The 25,481-nt window shown below is 37.0% G+C and overlaps 1 protein-coding gene across 1 annotated transcript in view; it reads left to right on the top strand.

Moving 5' to 3' along the window:
- Positions 1-591: 591 nt before the first annotated feature.
- The window catches only part of mthfd1b (methylenetetrahydrofolate dehydrogenase (NADP+ dependent) 1b), a 48,822-nt gene continuing 23,932 nt past the window's right edge, over positions 592-25,481 (top strand). Inside the window, exons 1-7 of the mRNA XM_039650993.2 lie at positions 592-766; positions 4,316-4,400; positions 14,749-14,808; positions 17,671-17,724; positions 17,805-17,941; positions 18,079-18,179; positions 20,280-20,416. Of these exons, the coding sequence (XP_039506927.2) occupies positions 729-766; positions 4,316-4,400; positions 14,749-14,808; positions 17,671-17,724; positions 17,805-17,941; positions 18,079-18,179; positions 20,280-20,416 (612 nt within the window). The 5' untranslated portion in view covers positions 592-728. The remainder of the gene's footprint in view (positions 767-4,315; positions 4,401-14,748; positions 14,809-17,670; positions 17,725-17,804; positions 17,942-18,078; positions 18,180-20,279; positions 20,417-25,481) is intronic.

Raw genomic sequence — 25,481 nt, 5'->3', positions numbered from 1 at the left:
TTCTTTCTGTTTTGTTCTCTCTTATCATTTTAGTGTTATTAACAAAGTATTTCGACAAAGGCATTATCAAAATCAATCATTGATCTTATCAACACTTGGTAGATCAAATGTCCACCCCCTTAGTGTTAATGATCCCCCAACATTTGTTTTAATCTTAAATGGCTTTCAAAACATAGGTAGCTATACTTGAGAACACTCTTTCTACTGGCCTTTCAAAATTTCACATAACATCAGTTTTCACATATTTTACTTCTATTATAGTAGGCTACATATTATAGCATAACTTGTTGACATCTTAATATTCCAATCTTCTTCCACTTTTTTAATAGCTGTCTGAAAATATGTTTGTTGCATGGTAGGTTAACTAACTAACTAAATAAATCTAATTACAAAAAAATACTGTTCATTTGTAAATATTAGTAAAGAAAAACAAAACAAGAGGAAGGTTGATTTGATTTTTTCTCGGTGCAGACCATGGTGCAGCAGACAGCTAGGCTGCACCTACTACATCATTGACGTATAACGTTACTTACTCACTTGGTGATATTCACAAACGTAGGGGCGGATTCATTTCGTAACCTTTTTTCTTTTCTTTTTTTTTCTCCAGTCTATGAGCCAGACAGACACACACAGAAGTAGAAGGAGAGTTCAACACGTGCTCTCAGTTACTAGCGTAAACTGTAGAACATACAACTTTGTCTCACTTTAAAGGAAAACAAAGTCTTACGATGCCAGCCCAAATCATCTGCGGAAAAGCGATCTCAGCGTAAGCTATTTTCTAACATTTTTCATGTTACGTTGATAAAGCTATAAAATCATTTTGATGTTGTTTGTTCAAAATGCACTTGTGTAATTTAGAAAGCAATACTTTAGAGAGAGTGCCTGTTTGTTTGTTTGTTTTACACTGTTCAGATTCGTGGTTGTTTGAATGGATTGTTGTCACGAATTGTAGCCTACTCTGTCTGAACTCTTGAGAAATGCACTGTAGGTTTTTTTTATTGATCGGTTTATCGATGGTATTAAAGTCCGAAACAGTATTATGTAAACCAGGACACACTCAAAGGTGTAGGGATTTTATATTGTTTTTATGTATGGAGACCAAACATCACATGATCTCCGTCTGACCATCTGAAAGAGAGGCACAGTCAGTAAATAATCAGCCATTTAGTTAACTTGCAGTGCACACACTAATGTTTTTAAACCTAATAAAATGTTTCTTATTTTCCCTCATGGTTAATTTTAATTTAGCAAACATTACATAATTGGTTCAGTCTTCTAGAGTACTCACAGTGGTGTATGCAATGTGTGCATTTTCTACTCTAATTTTAACATGTAACTTAGGCTAATTTAAACAATGATTTCACATTTAGTTGAAAAATAAAAAAAACATGTATTTCCCGAACTGAAAAGTTACCATTCAAGCTATAAACTTGAACTATAAAAGCCAAATTCAGATGTCATGTCTTTAAAAAATTAAATATTGAGCAAGTACAAAATTGATTGCTCTCTCTTTTTTACTCTTTCTCTCTTAGCCACTCTCTTTTCCTTACCCTGATTGATAATGGAAAGCTAGTGATTTCATAATTTGAGTTATCTGGTTTAATTTGATTAAAAATAACAGTTTTATGTAATTTGTCTTTGCATGGTCCAGAAACATAAAGAAGATCCAGCTATAATGGGTGCTTCTCAAATTAAAAGGCATCCTAGACTGGTCCTTTTGAGTCTTTTATGCTTAAGTCCTCCTCAACTTTGACTATGTAAACATGCGCCCTCATAATGTGATTATGTGTAATGAGATTTAGGCAAAATTGTGATTTCAACTGTACGCTATGTAAACAATACTTAGAACAAATATTCAGATTACGCTCATAAGCGTAACAACCATAGTCATTGTATAACAGGGTGAATACTCTAAATATGCAGATTTTAAGCACAAAAACAGGCATGTAAATACCTCAACCACATCTGTTCTAATCTGACCACAGTGCGCATGTGCATGCTGGGGTGCTGAAGGAACTGAGTTCATGTTGACAATGTTGCACAACATAAATAAATATTGCAGTATATTGATGGTTGAAATCATTGAAATGTAGACATGTTTGCCCCCACCACCCCACCACAATCCGACCTCTGTATGAAAATACAATTAGAAATTAATTTAGGAAAAATATTAATTTAAATATTTGTATTACTGACTCTTTTAATGCAATAAGTTGCCACCTTTATTTTTTATAGTGCTTTAATAGAAGCAGTTTCACAAAAACAGGAAAGTAAGAGAATTAATGAAGTTCCAAACTTCAGTTTTGAGAAGAAAGACAAAAAGATTCAGCTATAAGGCAGAAGACATGAGTGTCATTATTGAACTCTATTCAGTTTAAGTTTTGTTCTCATCCGATAGTGTCAGTGCAGTGTCAAATATTAAGTGTCCTCAACTAAACAAGCCAAAGGTGACAGTAACAAGGAATCCAAACTCTTTCAAGTGACAAATTGAGGAAAAAAAAACCTTGGGAGAAGCCAGTCAGTCAGGGGGGTTCAGTCAGGGGGCCAGTTCTCCTCTGGCCTAAATGAACAATGGATGGGGATAATTCATACAGGCATTAGGCGGGAAGAGTTGTACAAGCAATAGAGTCAGTGCTGGGAAGTAGTAGTTACTGATTTCTTATAATCTGGATTACATCAAGTACTTAATTATATCATATTACATTTTTTCATATTACATATCATAATCAGACAACAATTTGTATTTATTTATTAGGCTACATGTCATTCTTAAAGCAGTACATTATTCATAATTCATTGATTCTCCCTTATACTACTTTTTATTTTTTTTAAATGTTCCTTTCTAAAACAACCTACTGTATGTTCAGAATATCTTCCAGGTTTGTGGACTTGCATACACAGATCAGCCACTAGTCATGTGCTTATCACACTAAAAACAGACATCAGTAATCACTGGATCTACAAAAGTAATTTCAATTGTCATCACCTACTCACTCTAAAGTTGTTCCAAATCTGTATGAGTTTCTTTCTTCTGATATTTTAAAGAATATTGGTAACCAGACATTTTACAGAAGCTATTGACTTCCATTGCATTTTTTTACTACCATACTGGAAGTCAATGGCTACCATCAAGTGTTTAATTACCAACATTCTTGTTCAACACAGAACAAAGAAACTCATACAAGTTCGGGGGTATTTTAAGGGGGCAAATGTGCTGATTTAAGTAAAATCTAAAAGAATGCTTCTGAATAAATTGCATTTACAAAATTAGGTTATAACCCTTTTATCTTCCTGGACAAGTGAATTTTTTACTGGAGCTAGTGAATGACCTATTTATTTGTCTGAAGGGCAAGCACATGGCAAGGCTGAATGTCAAGCTCTGTGGGTGATTGGAGGGCATTAGAGGGATTGGATACACTTGATGTATCTTTCAAAATGCACAGAATCAAGGGCATAAAGCAAAGGCTGCATTCAAATTGAGATGGCCTTTGACATTATGCCATGGAAATCGACATGCATTCTTACTAGGATGCTTCCAATTGAAAAGCAGCCATATATCGTGTGTGTGGGAGTGGGATAAGTACGCAAGATCTAATGTCAAGTGAAAGTTCACAAAATTCATCAGCTCCAGATGTTTTTTAAATATTTTTTTCTTCTGAATCAGGGCAGCCTGAGTTTCCAAAGATATTTACAGTCAAACCAAAATGTATTCAGACACCTTCAGCATTTCTCTCATTATCAGTTTATTTGCTATAGTTTCGAAAATGGTAATTAAATATGAACTCAGATATCAAATTAGTTGATGTTTCACTGGTTTTGGCCATGCTTCTGTTAGACTGTCTCACAAATTAATCGGGTTGAATAGCTGTCAGCTGTTAGATTTAAGTAAACAATTAGATAATCCCAATTTAAGTCAACCAATTAACAATCAATGCTTAATTTTGTTCAGTCTGTGGTGTAAAAGGTTGCATTTATTAATTAAATAAAAAACACTGAAGCAAAACAGGGTTAGGTCAAAGTGTCTGAATAATTTTTGGTCTCACATTTTTATAAATTTTACTGGTAGTCCACTGTGTTAAGAATTGTTGGGTATATGGCACAGTTTATTTTGCTATCCTCACTTACATAATTGATCTATAGTGTCCTGCACCCACTAGTAAAAAAAATAAAAAAATCAAAAATTATATTTGGTGCCTGAATAATTTTTGGTTTGACTGTATATCATAAATGTGTGTTTATGTAGGACCATGTACAGTAGCTTGCTTTGTTACTCAATGGCTTGCATAACTCATTTTGAATCCTTATGTTTCTCCAGTCAGGTCAGAGAGAGGTTGAAGGAAGAGGTGAAAGGCATGAGGATGACTCGTCCCAATTTCCAACCCGGCCTTGTGGTGTTACAGGTTAGTGGTGACAAGTTACTGGTTTAAATGTTGAATAGAGATCGCTAAGACATGTGACCAACTCGGCGGCAACGTCATTAGACCGCAAACAATTATGGGTATGTTTGGCCAGTTTACATGGGTTGGCATAGCAGGCTTGCTTTCTGACATGAAAAAAATAAATCCTACAAAATGCAGCGGGCTAAAGATTGTGTGCAATGCTGAAGTGTGCATGTGTGCCAGCGAGAGAGAAAGACACGGGCGCGATGGAAGTGCGTGTGTGTGTGTGTGTGTGTGATAGAGAGAGAGAGAGAGAAATTTTGAGATTTAACACACAACATTAAAATAAAAAAATAAAAACACTACATTAACAAAAAATCACATTGGCCTACTCAAATTCTTCAGTAAAGTGCATTGTGTAATTTTCAATTCAGCACAACATTGTTTGTTCACTTTCAATTCAATTCTAGTTTATTTGTATAGCGCTTTTCACAATACATATTGTTTCAAAACAGCTTTACAGAGATTGCATTACAGAAAAGTACATGGAAAAATACATTTATGTAATCATGTAATATTAAGGGCATAACATATCGCCGGCGTTGAGTCGTCTCTTCACAGGCGTTGAATCGTCTCTTCACAGGCGTTTAGTCTTCTCATCGCAGGCGTTGGGGCATCTGAAGTCTCCGTGAGAGGCTGGATACAAACTGGAGCTGACAAACGCCATTTTTCTCGGGACAAGAGATAACAGCAGAAAGGCAGATGGGAAATAATTAGCATAGCTGATGTTCATAATGATTTCCATTACACAGGAGTAGATGTTAAAAACCACAATCTCACAAACTCTCTGCAACCCAAACTCTCCGCAACCCAAGGCTGTCGAGCCCCACTGTCGCGGTAATGCGTTTCAGTGGCAACGGTTCCGTTTGGCATACCACCTACCACAAAAACACAATATCTGCCCAACCACCCATCATTCACGCATTACATACAGGAAAGTAATGACTGTAAATTCTATGCAACCTATACAAATAACCTACAGACTCAAGTTTTATAGTATTAAATGCATTCGATCTGATTCAACAGAGGAATAAAAGGTAAGCATTATGTGAATGCTTGGCTAAAGAGATGCGTCTTTAGTCTAGTTTTAAACTGTGACAGCGAGTCAGAGCCTCGAACCATATCGGGAAGGCTATTCCAGAGTTTTGGAGCTAAATGCGAGAACGCCCTCCCTCCTTTAGTGGACTTAGATATCCTAGGAATGACCAGAAGCCTTGAATTTAGTGATCTTAAAGAATGCGATGGATCGTAGGGCGAAAGAAGGTCCATTAAATACACAGGAGCTAAACCATTTAGGGCTTTATAGGTCAGTAGTAGTACTTTGTAATTTACAGGGCTCCAGACTGTGACCAAATGGTCGCATTTTGCGACCAAATTTTGAGAGTGTGCGACTGAATTTTACATCCAGTCGCACATGTGCGACCAGTAAATTTGCCACACGTTAAACGCATGGTTAAGCGTGGAAGGGGCGCGTCAATGAATCCGTGACAAGAATCGCGCGCATAAACGTCTGAGACAAATATCACAACCTGCTACGTGCGTCTGAGCAATAAGCGATCTATCGACTCGTTACCTAGCAGCGAATACAAACAAAATGAAAGTGGAACTAAAATACGATACTCGTGATTAGGACCGTCGAGCAGCAGCACCAGCGACCCGAACCACTGACAGTAAAAAAAAGCCCCGAACTTGCCAGTTGCGGGCCGATCTCGCTCACGTGACACTGTTAGGAGATCCAGTGAATGAATCCATTGAATTCGCTTCAGAATTAATAACATCAACACCACGAGATCCAGTGACAAACATTCCGATTCGGCGCAGAGTTCTGTTATAAACCATATATAGTAAGTTATAAGTAAGTTATCATATCAACAGCGCTGACGTGGAAACCAGGATAAACACTTATAGAAGGCTTTCAGTCCACTAAATCAGCAGCTCACCATGGATTTAGGCTAATGTTGTAACTTAACTCTAACCATAAATATGATAATGTGGAAGAAATAGTCAAACACTTACAAGTAGCCTACTACACATCTTTTTCTAGCACTTCAAAATCAAAACTATAATAATATATATAAATATTTTATTTTTTGTATTTTTTATGTGATGATCAACACATTTTTTGTTCATCCTTCAAAGATTGTCCTAAAATAAACATTAAGATTTTTTAAGACTCTTATTTAAACATTTATTTAAAAAATAATAACACCATTGTAAACAGTAGGAATGTTTATTGGCTATTTTCACTCCATGTTTTCAAATTAATAGTTTTGTTTTATTTAATATTAGGCCTAAGACATTATAAATGATAACTAAAGTTAATTTCATCTACACCCTAGTGATTTATTGTCAGCCCCAGAGCTACTAGATTTTTTTTCTTTTTTTTTTTTTTGTAGAACTCGGTGTGAGTTCTCAGTTGAGGTGGTGCTGCTTTCAAATTTGAGTCTGGAGCCCTGTGTACTTGAAATAAAACAGCATATCATAACGTTAAGTCTATTTATTATTGTAGAATTTGTCAGTATTACAGTTGTTTTGGGGAAAATTTGAATAATTGCTTTGCGAGCTGATTTAAGGTGTGCCCCTAAATTTTCTGAGTGTGCTCCTAAAATTTTCAGTCAGGGGCAACAGCGCTCCTAGTAAAAAAAGTTAGTCTGGAGCCCTGATTTATACAGAACTAGTGTAGAGATGATAAAATCGGTGTTATATGATCATTATTTTCTTGACCTAGTAAGAACTCTAGAGGCTGCATTTTGTACTAACTGTAGCTTGTTTATTGAGGATACAGGACAAGCATTACAGTGATCTAGTCTTGAGGTCATGAATGCATGAACTAACTTTTCTGCATCAGAGACAGTTAGCATGTTGCGTAGCTTAGCAATGTTTCTAAGGTGGAAAAAGGCTGTTCTTGTAACATATGAAATTTGATTTTCGAAAGACAAGTTGCAGTCTAGTATGACACCCAGGTCCTTTACTGTAGTGGATAAAGTAACAAGACAACCTTCTATATTAAAGTTGTATTGTGAGAGGTTTTGTATGTAGTTTTTTGGACCAATAAGTAATACCTCTGTTTTATCTGAATTTAATGGCAGGAAATTACGCGTCATCCAGCATTTTATATCTTTGAAACACTGTCAATTTGAGTTAGTGTGAGTTACATGAGTATGAGTTAGTGTTTTTATCTGGTCGTGATGAAATATATAATTGAGTGTCATCAACATAACAGTGGAAATTAATTCCATGTTATTTCTTATAATATTATACTAAAAATATACGAGTTTTCTTCTGGTTAAATAAAAGGTATGAATGAAGAAGTTACGAGTTTCTCTCTTGATAGCATGCGTAGCACTGTTGTACCAGGGTGCTTTATCAACACTCCACACATCTTTAAAGTTTTCCAATTTTTTCAAATGAGAATAACAAATAAAATCATGTTTTATCCTTGCTTTCATGAGCCCCTTAAACAACAATTCAACATTTTTACTATACTGCCTGCAATTTCATATTTCCTACTAATATAAACCGCCATTTTGGCTTGACCTAAAATAAAGTTTAACAACCATCCTTTCTTCTTCTTTTCTTTACTATATTTAAAACCAAAAATAAACACATTGTAAATACTTCATTAACATTAGAAAATAAAATCTCCAATAAACCAAATAAAGGTCTTTGTCTCTCACAGTGCTTAAAACAATGAAAAAATAGTTTTTCTTTCACCACAAAAAGGACCACTATCTTGCTCATTCGGATTCAACAATGAGATAAAAGCATTTAGCAACAATTCCGTGTAAAATTTACCATTGAAGATTACCCACGTTTTTAGTCAATGGTGGTTTGTAAAAAGATCCCCAAAAAGGTTTGACATCAAAATCAACACTTAAATGATCTCTCCATGGTGTATCCATACATTTTAATTTCTCATTATCACCTTCACACAGACTTTATATAAACTCTTTCCTCCCATTGTTAAACATTATGTTTTTCACATGCTCTGAGGTTGACAAATCATTTTCTATTACACTTTTGGATGTCACCATACAAGGAAAATTATCCGTTTTATCAGGAAGAGCTTGACTTGACAAAAAGTTCCAATCGTCTTCACTCAAATTTTTCCGTCACTTCTTCAATAAAAAATAGACTGTCCTTGTTGATTTAATTCCAAGTCTCTGTGCAAAGGCATCAACATTGTCAAACGCGATACCAGCCACTTCTATTAAGTCTTTCATTTGAACAACTTTGGCTTTTGTTAAAGTTTGCATCAACCACAAAGTTGTATCTCCACATAAACCAAGCCGAGCACCATTAATCAATGGCTCCTCCAAAAAACAATTCAGAGACCGTTAAGACAATAATCTTTTTTAACCTATACCACACAACATGCTCCTCTTAAACTTTCATTAAAAGATGAGATAGACTTCAAATTAAAACTCCTACAATCTGTCCAAAAAATATTTCTTCTTAAACACCACCCTCCAACCTTACTTAAAAGGCAACAGGCTGGTCCAAACCATGAAACATTAGGACAGTATAAAAACCTTTGAACAAACTGTAGCCTAAAGGCTGCTTTCTTGATTAAAAGATCCACCACCCCCTGACCACCCTGTTCCTTTGGAAGGTACAAAACATTTCGTGGTAACCAATGTAATCGATCCCAAAAGAAATTGATCATCTTAACCTTTTTTTTTTTTTCAAGAACTCCTTCAGGAGGCTCTAGGACTATTGATCTGTGCCATAAAGAGGAGGCTACTAAATTATTAATAATCACCCAAAGGACGTTTTAGGCCATTTTAAAAGTTTAAAAGCCATTTCCACCTTTCAAATCTTCCTTCTACATTTTTTTTTGACAATACTTTTACTTTCCCAGTTTCTTTTTTTATTATTATTTCATCACCCAAAGATATTCCAAGGTATTTCAGACCTCTTTGTGACCAAACGATTTCACCAAGTAATACCAATTCTCCATTCCATTCTCCAACACTGTATGCTGAACCTTTGGCCTAGCTTACTTTAGCAGATGAGATTTTTCCATAAATGTTAACAATGTCAACCAGCTTATCAATATCATCCTGTCCACTGGTTAAAACTAAAACATCATCTGCATATGTTGATAGCTTTAAAGGTACTCTCAGATAAAACCATCCAGATGAGTCCTAATTTTACTTAACATGGGTTCTATTGCTATTGAGTAAAGCATTCCTGACAAGACGCATCCACCCTTTGTATTTTAAAAGGGCTACTCAAACCACCATTGATTTTCAGTACACTTTCAATATTTTCATAAAGCACTTTAATCAAGGCAGTGAAAGCAGGTGGAAAACCAAAAGTGTCAAATTTGTACCATAAAAACTGATGATCCACTCGATCAAACGCCATCTCTTCATCTTGGGAAATTAGGCCACATTTTTTCCCAGCATAAGTTCAGCCTAGAAACTTATAATCTTATAATCAGTGCATGATAAAGAAACAGGCCTCCAGATTTTTATCCCTTTGAGGTCATCTTTCTTGGGGGGCAAAGTTAAAACAGCTCTTCTGCAGCTTAGTGGCAGTTGTCATTTATCCAAACTATCACTTAAAACTGCAAGTAGATCTTCTCCCAACAAATGCCAATATGCCTTATAAAACTCAACAGGCAACCCATCCAATCCTGGTTCTTTACCATTCTTCTGCACAGCAGTAAGAATTTCACCTATTGTTAAGAGACATATCAGGTCTGCATATGAATCTTCCTTCACTTTTGGTAGATTGCATTAACTGCCCATCCACCACACTGTTGGAATACAGCTCCTTAAAAAAACGACATCTCTTTTTCGAATGTCAGAAACCTCAGTCAGAATTTTTCCAACTTCTGACCTTAAGCACTGCATACTTTTTCTTTGGCCATTTTTCCTTTCTAAACTGAAGAAGAACTTGGATGGGGCATCCATTTCAGAAAGACTGAAATCAAGATCTAACCAGCGCTTTAGACTTTGTACCTAATAGATCTGCTAAGGCTGTTTTTTCCCTTTAAGAGCCCACAGTTGGATGGGATTTGCCGAGGCTTCATTTAAAGCCTGAAGTTCAACAATATCCATCTCTAGACTTCTTATGGTTTTAACCATGTCTCTAGAAACATTAAAAGTGTACTGATTACAGAGTGTTTGTATTTACACCTTCCCAATCTCCCACCACTGTTTTATTGATTTAAAAGAGACTTTTTAGAAATTTTTAGATTTTATTAAAATGCCTGTAGGCACTCTTATATTTAATAGAATAAATAAAAACACATACTACTACCATTGAGTGTTCAGAGAAACCAACGGGACAAATATCACAAGATTTAAAACATTGTTTCTGATGAATAAAAGAAAAGAAAGAATCCAATGCTAAAGAGATACAATTTTCTTTGACATGAGCTTATGTATACATAGTTCCCGAATGACGTCACAACATACGGACATTTGCCAACCCGGCGCCATTGCTGTGGCCAGAACATTGGAAGAAGCAATATAAGTTAAACAAAGTGAAATGAGTTTCGTGCTAAAAAGTGAAAATTGTTATTTCCTGCTGGGTTAATGGATGCTAAAATTGTGCCGAACCAATAAATGACACTTTTTGAAGAGTTTTGTGCAAAGAAATGGAGTAATTCAGTCTTACATGATCTGTGAAAAACTACAAGGTTAAGAGTATATAGGCTACTTTTGAATTGTAGTATCAACATGTATTAGGGCATTTAGCATTTACATTACTGTTAATCAGTCTTAAGGCCTCATTATGCTTCTGCGTCAACTCTACGGCGTAGCTACGTCGTCACTGCTACGGCGTCGTGGCCGTTTTATGCTTCTGCGTCAGGCTGTGGTGCTTCGCGGTGCATTTCGCCGCCAGAACGCTAGGGGGGTTCGCGAATCTCTTTGGTTCCGTGCGCAGCGAGCGAAAGAGAGAGAATGTTGTTGCAGCTGCCAGCTGGAGCTAATCGACGTTGAATAACAAGACGACACAAACTTTATCCCCACAGAAACAACACGGATAATAATAATTAAAAAAAAGAAACAACACGGATGTCCAGGGCCCGTTCTTGCACTATAAATGGAAACGTTGAAATTAATTGTAAATAAAAAAGCTAGCATGTAGGCAAATGACCCTCTCTTTGATCTGATTAATTTATTGCCCTCTATAAGCGCAAATCGCTGGTGCTCAGAACTAATTGTTTTTTTTTTGTGTGTTTTTTGATTTTTGTTTGATTAATTGTTTTATGTGTAATAAAAAAATAACTATGCCTACCTTTGTGTTTCATGAAAAAAAAAATGCATTTTTGAACCTGAAGGGTTCTACAAGCTGAGCGGACTATAAATATTTCCGGTTGCTAACGTTAAATAAACCGTCAGGCACGTTATTATTAGTAAAAACTAGATTTAACCTAATTAAAATATAAACTAATGTTTTAAAAACGTTTATTTGGCAAGTGACCATGGTATAAGCGGGTTAATGCCCTCCGAGGTGTCCATTGTCAGGTTTTAATGGACGACGGGCGAGGCGTGAACCTCCGCTGCACGTCGGCCGGTTCACGCCTCGCCGTCGTCCATTAAAACCTGACAATGGACACCTCGTCGGGCATTAACCCTTACATGTACTGATTAACTCAAATAACTGGTTGCTTTAATTTCCATTAACTATAAAATACTAAAAAATAAAATCAATCTATCCCTTGTTGAAAGGTTGCTTGGTAGCTAAAAGTAGGTCTAGCAAGTCTTATATTTCAAGTAATTCACACAGATCAAACACGACAATTATGGTACTTATTTTATTGTGCGCTTGAGCAATGGTTCAATGAATGAGCCCAACTTTCTTTTGAGGAGAATAGTTTTGCTGTTTTATTTAGATTTAAGTGTGTGTGTGTTTTTTTTTTTTTGTGTGTGTTTTTTTCCCCCAAATTTATAATCTTAGAAATCTTTGAATAAAAAGAAGGTTTGCCTCTTGGCAATTTGTGCTTTGTCACTTTATTGATCTGATTAAATTATTAAAAATGTATTAACTTTTAATGAAGGTGTTTCCAGTCAGCCTGAAGTTGTTTAAACTGTCCTCTTATAATTGCATAATTTTAATTGCATTTAAAAACTGGGATGGTATGGGCAGCACTGCTTCAGGAGGACCGCTGTCCTACAAATTTTAGTTCCAGCCCAAATCAAACACGCCTGCCTGTAATTTTTCAAGTAATCCTGAAGACTTTGACCACACTTTCAATCCTGGTCCTGGGGACCAACAGCATTGCATATTTTGGGTGAATTCCAATCAGAATTAGCATCCCTATATTTGTTCCTAAGACCCCTTGAAGGGGGTACTTTAGATGGAGTAGGGCGCTGACGTGCCGTAATGTAGCTGTTTGGAATGCACTTGCTGAAGGGATCAATAGACAATATAATTTCCTCTTTTTCAACTGAAATGTTACCTTGTCAACACATCAGCTTATACATCACGCAGTGCCTTATTATTGCTTTTAATGTAATTGTTTCATTTCGTTTTTTTAAAATTTGAAAAAGGAAGTTTCTAAAATGTGTTTTGAATGTGTTTTAAATCTGCTCTCAACTTTCTGAAACTGTACTTAACATAATATCAAACATTTCTTACCTATACATTTTTTTAAATTAATTAAGAAAATGTGTATAATATCACAACAAATCATCTTGAATTATTCTGTTTACATTTACTTAAACACTCAGGCCGTTTCATTTTTAAATGAAATGCGAGGATTCGTCACCCTGGGTCACGTGACAATAAACAATATAATTACTTCCTTGAAGTGACCATCGTCTGTATACTTCACTATACCAAACTTACGGATGGGCCCTTCAAGGGTAAGGTTTAATTTGTGATTGAACTAGCCAGATCTTGATCCGGCACCTGGGAAATCTGCCTCATTTGTGGGATCCCCCATCTCATGCACCACTAAAAGATATTTATGCAATGACCTGTGTACATATGTTCTGGAAAATTAAGTATAATAAGGATAATGTTGTTAATAACTTGCCATGATAAATGTGTAAAAGAAATTAAGTGTAAGAAATGCAGCTAAGTGGTCCATGCCATGTTTTGGTGATGATTTATTGGATTTGACCACTTTTTGCATTTTCAATGCATAACAAGCAACTTATAGAATATACAAGGCTTATTTTTCAGCTCGGGTATTGCGCATAATTTTACCAATTCCCACAGGTTCCGCACTTATAAGGAGGGAAATTCCTCCAAACAATTTATTATGTTATTAGTTATAATGTATAAAAGGTTTTGTAGATGTGTTTAATTAGAGGTGGAATAAAAAGCTGAGAGTCCCCCAGGAGTTGTGCATCCTTTTCATCTAATAGGAAGCACACATTATAGTACAGGAAAACACATTACTTAAAGTCCCTGTAAAGGTAATTCAACAAAAAAAATCTAAACACATTATAAATGTTACATATGTATTGCTAAAACATATTACAAAGACTGTGAACTGTGAAGTTCTGAAATACGGAGTTAGACCGTTAAACAGTTTTTCACCCTTGCTATTTTACGGATTTTTTGGGCAGGGCTAAAACAGGGCTCGATGACGCACTGGAGCCCAAGAGCTCGTGGACACGCCCCAACTTGATGACGCACGTTGGCTGATCCATCCCCTAACAATAGAGCACATTTGCATTCACCGCAATCGCGAGTTACTGTCAGTACTATTAGTTACTGCAGTCTACAGTTTGCTAGCTTGCTATGCCTTTGACAAGGAAATGCATAGGCTACTACCTGGATGTGATCATGTACAAAACAGATGGGTATCTTTATTTAAATTTCCTAAAAGCGAACACATCAAGAAGAGGTGGATTAATTTTATGTAGAGCCAACCTTGATGACGAGCTGAGGATCACCGACAGCAACAGCGACACCCGCCTCTGTAGTGATCATTTTACACAGGATCGTTTTATAAACTTTCCTCAGAGACAACTGGCATTCACTGATAATCCGATGCTGCTGGGGAACGGGGCCGAAACGACTATCTTCCGCCTCAGCGTTCATCCTCCGTTCCGAGAGCAGTTTCACCTAATATCACCGTCGACAGCTTTCCCGCGAGTGGGCGTGGTTTCAGCGCAGACACGCCCCCAGCGTTTGAGAACAGAGATAACTGCTGATTTTTTCAAGATTTTGATAGCTTATTTTATGTACGTGCCGGCTTTTTTTATCATTCAAATTTGGATGATACAGGGATTTTACAGGGACTTTAGGCTACAAAAATGCATAAGTTCTCTTAAAGGTTTTACAATTTATGTTTGGTATACTTGTTGTTTAAATGTTGGTTGTTTGTCTGTTATAGGTGGGAGACAGAGAGGACTCAAACTTGTACATCAGCATGAAGCTGAAAGCTGCTGCTGAGGTAAGGCCACAGTGTATAGGGATGGTGCTTAAAGGGATGGTTCACCCAAAATTAAAAAAAATATTGTTAATTTACTCATCCTCAGGTAGGGATGTCACGTTTCTCCAAATCCTCAATTCGATTCCATTTTCGATTCTAAGGTAACGGTTCGATTAAATTTTCGATTTTTACATTTTAAGCTGAAACCAGCCAATCAGGATGCTCTCTGTCTTACATGCACTTCATGAAGCACACACGTAAGGTCTCTCGTAGTGATGGGCAATCCGGCTCTTTTTCGTCAGCCGGCTCGTTTGACTCTGCTCACTGAGGTTGACCATAGACTCGCAGCACTTCAACGTGTGCTTTTCCGCTTGGCACGCCGACCTGACGTGACATGGGGGCGTGACCGCATCGACGATTCCATTTTTTAATTTGATGTTCAAGATTGTGAATTAATTTAAAATTAATTTTAAAATCGAAATTGTGACACCCTTACCCTCAGGCCATCCAAGACGTAGGCGTCTTTTTTGCTTCAGTAGAATTGTAAAGAAGACTTTTAGCTAAAACCGTAGTCCTTCGTGAATCTTTTGGAAGACGGGTTCAAGCTAGTTCACCTCTGTCTATATCCAAGTAGAGGTCAACCTGAGACTTTGCATGAGACCCAGCTATAGGGGAGACCTACTATAAGGAAACCCACAAGCAAACTTCCTCTACTCATTAGCACTGTCGCCATGGTTGAGCACCCATCCAAAGGGGAGCAATATCCCTGCTTCATGACTCAACACTAGCCTGATTTTATTCACCCCCTCTACCCTAACGCCGGTTTCACACTGCTCGCGTAAGAACTGCGTAATTTTTCTGTCACCCATGTCAACAGATTAGAGCATTCAGACTGCACGGCCCTGCGTAACAGGAGTAGAGCAGAAGTCAATCAAATGTCCTTCAGCAATTAAAAATGGAAACAAACTTTTTGCCCGAACTACAAAAATAAGTTTAAACAATTTATACCGCCAGTTATATATAGTGTGTGTGTGTATATATATATATATATATATATATATATATATATACTGTATATACACACACTACCGGTCAAAAGTTTTAGATCAGTATGATTTTTTTTATGTTTTTAAATGAATAATAATAATAATAATAATAATAATTCATTACATTTATATAGCGCTTTTCTCTGCACTCAAAGCGCTTTACATAGAGAGGGAAATCTCCTCAACCACCACCAGTGTGCAGCATCCACCTGGATGATGCGACGGCTGCCATAGTGCGCCAGAACGCTCACCACACACCAGCGGAGAGGAGACAGTGATGAAGCCAATTGGTATATATGGGGATGATTAGGAGGCCATGATGGACAGAGGCCACTGGGCAAATTTGGCCAGGATGCCGGGGTTACACCCCTACTCTTTCGAAAGACATCCTGGGATTTTTAATGACCACAGAGAGTCAGGACCTCGGTTTAACGTCTCATCCGAAGGACGGTGCTCTTTGACAGTATAGTATCCCCATTACTATACTGGGGCATTAGGACCCACACAGACCACAGGGTGAGCACCCCCTGCTGGCCTCACTAACACCTCTTCCAGCAGCAACCTGGCTTTCTCAGAAGGTCTCCCATCCAGGTACTAACCAGGCTCAGCCCTGCTTAGCTTCAGTGGGCAACCAGTCTTGGGCTAAATGAAGCCTCTTCTGCTCACCAAGGCTGCTTTATTTGATAAAAAAAAAAAGACAAACAGTAATATTGTGAAATATTATGACAATTTAAAATGACAGTTTTCTATTTTAATATATTTTAAAATGTAATTTGAAAGCTGAATTTTCAACATCATTACTGTTGCTGATTACACATCAGTTTTCAGACTGCGCCAAAATAGACTTTAGCCTATAGGAAAACCAACACGGAAAACACTTTTCAGACTGGATGGAGAAATCCAGCTTTATGATTGAATGAATGAATGAATAGGGCATTTATATAGCGCTTTCATATATGCCTACACTCAAAGTGCTTTACAATCATATCAGAGAATCTCTCCTCAACCATAAGTGGTTATTAAATCTTAGGAAATCACAGGATCCGGCCAGATGATTGGATACAGAATGATGCACTTAAAATGTATCCAGAGCGTATTTACGGTGAAAAGGGAGACCGAACAGTTTTTTTTTTTTTTAACTGACTTTTTGTTTTTTTTGTTTTTTAGGTTTCGGTTCAGGGCTTCCGTACTTTAGCCTATAGGAAAACCAACACGGAAAACACTTTTCAGACTGGATGGAGAAATCCAGCTGAATGAATGAATGAATGAGGCATTTATATAGCGCTTTCATATATGCCTACACTCAAAGTGCTTTACAATCATATTTACTTAAATAATCACTTCACTATATATTAATAATCATAATCACTTAAAATGTATCCAGAGCGTATTTACGGTGAAGAGGGAGACCGAGGAGTTACTGTTGTGTTCTCGACCCAGATAGTGTTGACTAGACGAGCACGAAAACACCTCAGAAACACTGCCACTAGCACGTGTGACGTGTGTAGAATTTTGTTGAAAGCCCAGATAAAATTAAAAAGCAACTATTTTGTGTCCATGGCAGTTCGACTTCACGTGCGCGTGCGCTCTGAGCCAGTGGACGCGCACTGTTATGAATGCACAATGTTTCGACTTTAATCTCGTGCAAAATTTTTTTTTTTTTTTTACTGACTTTTTTTTTTTTAGGTTCCGGTTCAGGGCTTCCGTAGCTTTTTATGAAAAAAACATTTTTTTTTACCTAAATTATAAGTGGATTGTTTCCTCAGGGAACATTGGTCCTGAGCTACATTTCTTTATTTTTTTACACTTTAATTACTATTGCTGTCTTAATTTTTAGATCGGGATCAATGCTGTACATGTGAAGCTTCCACAGACTGCAACTGAAAATGAGGTAGGGCAGATCATCTGAAGGAGTGATTAACCATTTTTTTTATTTTGTCTGTTTATGATTAACTGTTACACATTTTGAAGGTTATGCGCAGTGTAATTGAAGTCAATGAGAACTCCAAAGTTCATGGGCTCATTGTCCAGCTGCCTCTCGACTCCATCCACACTATTAATACAGAAAGGATTATCAATGCTGTGGCTCCAGAGAAAGATGTTGATGGGTACAGAAAATATAATTCAGTCTTAACCATTATGCCATTAAATTATAATTCTGATTTAGTGTGACTTTCAACAAAGTGTATTCTGCTCCATTAAATAATGAAAGCTGTTTTGATGTCTGTTTTTTTGCTTGCTTCAGTTTGACGAGTATAAATGCTGGGAAACTGGCACGTGGTGATCTTGGAGACTGTTTTATCCCATGTACTCCTAATGGATGTATGGAGCTCATCAAGCAAACAGGTGAGACGGACACCTTAGACTAAAGCAGGAAACACACTACACAACTGAATATCAATGTAATTTGGTTGTGAAAATTGATCTTGCCCAAACAGGTGAGTTGCGCTCGCTTAAAATTGTGTAGTGTGCAGTGATTCTTCAACAGCTGTTCTCACGAAATGAATTCCCTAAGTCAATATTCTCTAATAATAGAATGATACCTGAGCTTCTGTGCTCTTTAGCAAGGGAAGTCCCAGCCTTGGCAACCTTAAAAGGGCCTGACGAGTGAAGCTCCAGTCAAGTCACCTTTTTTTATTTAGCGCTTTTTACAGTACAGGTTGTTTCAAAGCAGCTTTATAGAGATAACAGGAAAATAATGCAAAAACGTTTGCTTCAAAAAGAAAATAGTGTCACAGTCCAGCTTAAGTAAGTTCAGAGATGTTTAATTTTTGTTTAAAAAAAAGTTAATTTAAGTTAATTATATATAGATAGCCAAACCGTAACATCGACCATCATCGTCCAGCTCAGTTCAGTTCTCATATAATGGTATCAATGTAGGCAGATCAATATTTTTGTTGAATATTCAATTAAATGTTTTATTTAATGTGCGCAACGAAGCAAGCCAAAAAGACCTTTTGGAGAAACCAGACTCGGGGGGCCAGTTCTCCTCTGGCCAACAAACGAACAGTGTGTGATTGATTCAGGCAGCATTATAGGTCAGAAGCCAGATTGGATTGGAACAATCAGAAGATTATCCAGTTCCATCTGGTTGAAGATCAGAGTCACACCGGGATGGAGACGGGCTTGTTGAGGATCAGTGCCGATGGGTGTCGTGGCGATGAGGTCTTCACAAGGCAGAGTCTAGTTGACACAAGCTCTGCTGACACTTCAGGGATGTGTTGTGGTCATTTCTAAGCGCAAGTCCTCCATCTCATCTGGACATATAGGTTTAATTTATTAAAAACAACAATTTTTATTAGAGAGACCCATGCACCTGTTTTTTGGAAGGGTGTCCACTTCTATGCCTATTTCCTGTCAAATGATTTATTTTGAAATGCTATTATATAAACAAATTTATTAGGCTATTACTTGTATTTATTTAGATTTTTTTTTGAAGCTGTTCTATTTATTAATCATACGCTGTTTCTTCGTTGGCCAGAGGAAAACAGCCCCCCCGACTGAGCCTGTTTTCTCTCAAGGTTTCTTTTCTCGATTCAGTCACTGATGGAGTTTTGGTTCATTTGGCACTGTCGCCTTTTTTCGCTTTTGGCTTGCTTAGTTGGGAACACTTAATATTCAACAATATTATTGATCTGCCTTCATTGACACCATTAAATGAGAAATGTACTGAGCTGGACGATGACATCACTGTTTTCTCCAGAGCAGCTGTATAGATGAATGAACTAAATAACTTTTTTTACAACAGAAATGAACAGCCACTGAACTAACTTAAGCTGGACTATGACACTATTTTCTTCTGTACAGTTTTGGTGTCTATACAGATTTTTTTGTGTGTCTGTAAATTTTTTGTGTCATAATTTACTGCTGTTCCAAACTCTTTCTTCTGCGGAACACAAAAGGAGATACTTGAAGTATGCAACAGCTGTTTTTGTCCATACAATGAAACTTAATGTGGTCAAACAGTTCCAAAAAAGTTCCAAAAATGACATAAAGGAAGAGTAAAAGTAATCCATAAATCTTCAATCCTACTTGTGTATACAAAGTCCGAAACAAATGGGGCAACCTGTCAAAAACATCAAACCTGTTTGCCACCTGTGTCATTATTTGGCCTTTGTGTATATGAGTTATTCAATGATTTAAATTTACTTGAGTGAAAAAACATTTAATTTGTTCCTAAAAAATTATCATATTGCTTCAGAGGACTTGGATTGTTCAATAGATTATGGACTAGATTTTAGGATATTAGGATTTAGGATAAGTCCTTATCAAAACTTAGACCCCACTGAGTTTCATTGTCTGGAAAAAAATTGACATTCTTCAAACATCTCCTCCTGTGTTCCACAGAAGTGTTTTACATGTAGGTGAGTAAATGCTGACACATTTGAACCATTCATCTACCTTAAAAGAACTTATAACAGTGTATATTTAACGTCTTGTGTTTAGGTGTGTCTGTGGCAGGAAAAAGAGCTGTGGTAATTGGCCGCAGTAAGATTGTTGGTGCACCAATGCACGACCTTCTCCTTTGGAATCATGCCACTGTAACAACATGTCATTCAAAGACTGCAGACTTGGCTTCTGAGGTACAGAGCTCTGGAGCTTTATTTACAGTTTTTTTTTTTTTTTTTTTGCAATAATATATTATAATATAATGGAATTATATTATCTAATCAAAATCGGCACACACACTATTCACATCTTAGAATACTAAACAGGGTTCCCACGGGTCCCCTTGAAAATTTTTTTGTTTTCAAGGCCCTGAAAAGCTCAAACATTTCATTTGTCCCGTAACTTGCATACGCACAACCAGCACATCCGGGAACTTAACTTTCAATTTCTTCCCCGCCCCCTTTTGGGGGAAACAAACTAGACTCCCCATAGACTTCAATAGAAAATAACAGCAAAAACCAACGTCCATACACAGCCGACAGGCGTAAATAACTTAAGAAATCACTTATAAAACATGTCAAGTAATTATATGTTCACCCTGCCTGCCATAGAGCATGAAAGATAATTTTTTTTTATGCCCGTAATCAACTAGCCCAGGCCACCTGCCATCATCATCATCATAAATTCCTAATATATACATTAAGGTTTTTTTTACTTTAAAAAACAAAATAAAATCATTCAGGGGCTTACCTGGTGACTCGATGAAGTACAATTAAATGTCCGGGTAAGACACCTCTGGCCACTGGGTGGGGTTGTTACCCCAGTTTGACGCTGGGAGAATAAAGGGACATGTTTTTAAATTGGCCAAATTAAGTTTGTGTATGTATCTTTCACACTCTATGGCAGCCAGGGTGGACATATAATTACTTGACATGTTTTATATAAGTGATTTCTTAAGTTATTTACGCCTGTCGGCTGTGTGCGGATGTTGGTTTTTGTTGTTATTTTGTATTGAAGTCTATGGGAAGTCTAGTTTGTTTTCCCCCAAAAGTGGGCGTGAACCTATTCAGAGACATTCTATGACGCAGCGCCGGTTGTGCGTATAGGCCCAGGTCCCAGACATTCATTTGGTGGTTAATGCATGTTTGCAGTTTGCATCTTTTTTTTCTTCTTTTTTTCATAGCAACAGAGTCTAGAGAACATGCACTGTAAACAGGCGTAATGCGTGTTTTTTTTTTATAAAACCATGTGTTCTCATTCTCAAGGTTTCTCATGTTTTATTGTTGAGCTGTCAAGTTGTCATGTTGACATAATCAGTTCCAGGACATTGACACATTTTTATTTTATAGAATATTTATTTGATTATTATCATTATTTTTTTATAGGATTAGGATGTACCAAATATTCTTTGGTTTTATGCAAAACATAAATACGACAAATGGAATATCAGATCTGTCATATGGCCAAAAATATATGCAAAAAAAAAAGAGCTTTTTGCCTAGTTGTTTGACAGATGAAAACCATAACAAGGTATCTTACATACACTATTTAACCTTGCTCTCACTTGAATTGTCCCCACATTAAGTCCTTGATTTTGAGGGTATTGGACCTGGAAAGTCCTTGAAAGGTCCTTGAATTTGATGTAAACCAAGGTGTGGGAACCCTATCATAACTATGAATTAAAACAATTAAAACACAAAAAGTCTTTTGAAATGAGCCCGGAAATTTTAATGAAAATTCTTTTCTCTGACCATCCGTCCCGCTTAGCGTTGTACTGCACAGCATTTTCACCTCTTGTCCCGCATGTCGCATATTGAGGAAATGTCCCGCATTTTCATCAGTCTATTAGTTTTTAATATCATATTAAGAAAATGTGCATGCGTTCTTTTGCCTTTTTAAGAAAGCATTGTACTTATTACTTTTGCTGTGTAGTTTGCAGCGCTTCATCATAAGTACAAATACAACAGCTGTGTTTTAGCTGTACTCTATCCAATGGTTGAAAAGAAAGGAGTAAACACGGTCACTCGTTGGTTGTGACAGCTGTCAATCAAAATGTGGACCGGTGATTCGTTTCATATATGTTCCCTGTCGGAAAACAAATGGATAATTAGGCAAATTAATTTTAATTTAACGGAATTTATCTGTTGTTGTTTAACCTGCAGTGGTTGTTTTAATTCACATCCTTTCTAAAAATATGAACGTTTTTGGTTTTGGTTTTTAATATATTCTTAATATATAAGACTGTCTATCTAATTTCATGATGTTTTATATTTTATTTGTTCATTGTTTATTTCATTGGATTTTTGTTGGACTTGGTCAGAACTGTTTCTAAAATATTTATATACATGATTCCTGCTGCCTTTGGGCTCAGTGATGCTGAATTTAAATGACTTTAAAAAAAAAAAAAGTTTTTTTTCTAGAAGGGACTAGAACAAATCATTTTTATCAGCTGAAAGGCGGAATATAAATGTTTTTATCAAGTTAGATAGACATTATATAACAGTTTCAGGGTACAGTGCCCTCCACAATTATTGGCACCCCTGTTTAAGATGTGGTTGAGGACCAATTCTCCCTTTTTTTTAAACAACATAGAATCCAAATGCAAAAAAAGAGAAAAATCCAACCTTTTATTTAAGTACATTACTTTGGTGGTAAAATTTTTTTTTAAAATTTAAAAAAATAAAAACTTCAAATCATGTGTCCCACAATTATTGGCACCCCTGATGTTAATACTTTGTACAACCCCCTTTTGCCAACAAGACAGCACTTAATCTCCTCCTATAACATTTCACAAGATTGAAAAACACAGAGAGAGGGATCTTTGACCATTCTTCTTTGCAAAATCTTTCTAGATCATCCAGTATCCTGGGCCCTCTCTTGTGCACTCTCCTCTTTAGCTCACCCCACAGGTTTTCGATTGGATTGAGGTCTGGGGACTGAGATGGCCATGGGAGGACCTTGAGTTTGTGACTGAACCATTTTTGTGTAGATTTTGCCACACGTTTTGGATCATTATCCTGCTGAAAGACCCAATGACGACCCATCTTCAGCTTTCTGGCAGAGGCCATCAGGTTTTTATTTAAAATGTCCTGGTAGTTCAAAGCGTTCATAATGCCATGCACCCTAACAAGGTTCCCAGGGCCTTTGGAAGAGAAACAGGCCCACAGCATCACAGATCCTCCACCATACTTCATGGTGGGCATGAGGTACTTTTCGGCATACACATCTTTTGTTTTAAACCAGACCCACTTAGAGTGTTTGTTGCCAAAAAGCTCAATCTTAGTCTCATCCGACCAAAGCACACGATCCCAGATGAAGTCCCAGTGCCGCTTGGCAAACTCCAGACGTTTACGTTTGTCAGTGTTAGTGAGAAAAGGCTTTTTCCTAGCATGCCTCCCAAACATCTTGTTGGCATGTAGAGAGCGTCTGATGGTTGTTTTGGAGATTTTGTGACCCCAAGATGCCACTATTTGATGCAATTCTGTGACAGTGAGCTTAGGACTTTTTTTTACTTTTCTTAGCATCCTCCTCACAGTGCGTTGTGGCAAGATAAACTTGGGACCTCTTTCAGCCTTGTTTGTCACTGTTCCTGTTGTTTTAAACTTCTTAATGATTCCTCTAACTTTAGATATGGGCAATATAAGGTGAGTGGCTATTTTCTTGTAGCCATTGCCTGACTTATAAAGGTCATCACACATCTGCCTTACTTGAATGGTGTGTTCTCTTGTCTTTGCCATGTTGACAAATGGGTAAGAGAATTAGGCCTCTGTGTCATGTCATATTTATACCCCAGGGAAATAGGAAGTCATGAATTACTAATTAAAAGTTCCTAGATATCCTGACCAACATTAGCAACTACAGAAAATATATATTTTTTTAAAAATCAATTACATTTTTCAGCGGAATTGTTAGCGGTGCCAATAATTGTGGGACACAGGATTTGAAGTTTTTATTTTTCTAAATTTTTACATTTTTTTTTACCACCAAAGTAATGTACTTGAATAAAAGGTTGGATTTTTCTCTTTTTTTGCATTTGGGTTCTATGTTGTTTAAAAAAAAGGGAGAATTTTTAAAAGTCCTCAACCACATCTTAAACAGGGGTGCCAATAATTGTGGAGGGCACTGTATGTTTTAGTGGCGGGCTGTTGGCACACAACGTCGACAATAAAAAATTGTCGACAAATATCTTTGTTGTCGAGTAGTCGTTTGATCTCACGTGACCTAATGTAAGGGCGTGCAATATTGCGATATGACCGCTACGGCGCTTTGTGGCTAGAGTGTAATGCAGCCCTTTATCCACAAGTTTCCGAGGGGCGCTCCTGTAAAAAATAAAGTGGGTGAAACTTCCGGTGAGGCGGCGGAAGTAGCATTCTAATGGTGTTTTGTGTGTTAGCAAAGAGGCTAGATGTTTTTCTGAGAATTATTTTACTATTTAAAGACGCAAATCTTTATGAGAGATGTCGTTACGAAGCTCAGGGACAACATGTGCTGTTCGCGGTTGTATGTATAACCGGACTAAACTAATTCAGTGGCTTAAACGTGATTGTTTTGAACACGTCTATGTTTTGAACATAAGCTGAAAACGAAATCAGAGTGATCCTGCCAGAGCCCGTCTCTGATCCTGCCAATGACTGTAGTTTCCATCACCTCCCAAAAGATGACGAATCTTCCTGTGTACATTTGTTTAAATTCTTAATATTCTATAAACTCTATCAGCATGTGTTTGGCTGTTCGCTACTGATGTTACACCTAAACTCGGGATCAAAGCCTGAGTTGACAGAATACCAAATCTGCCAGTTAATGTATTCAAGCAGCACATTCATTTATAATTTTGAATAAACTCCAAAGCACAATGACTACGTGGGTATTTTTTATTTTAATTGTTTGTCAGCTCGCACAACTGTCTGTCACCATGCCTTGATGAGTATTGATTATTAATAATGTTATTATAATACTCCCAACCAACTACTGCGGAGGGTAAAGGTACTGTTATTTCACCCTATTGAATTTCGTTGAGGTTGTGTTCCCACATCGTTAGCTAGTTTGGATCGCTATAACTTGAATGACTGTCAACTGTTGAATGAATGAGTGTCAAGCATGTCAAGTCGTGCTTTGTTTACTTCGAACCGGAAGTCGCGCCCACTTTTGACGCAAGGCCTCATGGGGCGTAGGAAACTTGTGGATAAATGCAAGTGCGGTAAAAAAAGAAAAAAAAAGCTCAAATTATGACAGAGTGCAAACGAATCCGCACTAGCAAGG

The sequence above is a fragment of the Pimephales promelas genome, chromosome 15, assembly GCF_988280905.1.
Source record: "Pimephales promelas chromosome 15, fPimPro1.hap1.1, whole genome shotgun sequence".
Taxonomy (NCBI): domain Eukaryota; kingdom Metazoa; phylum Chordata; class Actinopteri; order Cypriniformes; family Leuciscidae; genus Pimephales; species Pimephales promelas.
This window is presented reverse-complemented; position numbering and strand designations above follow the sequence as displayed.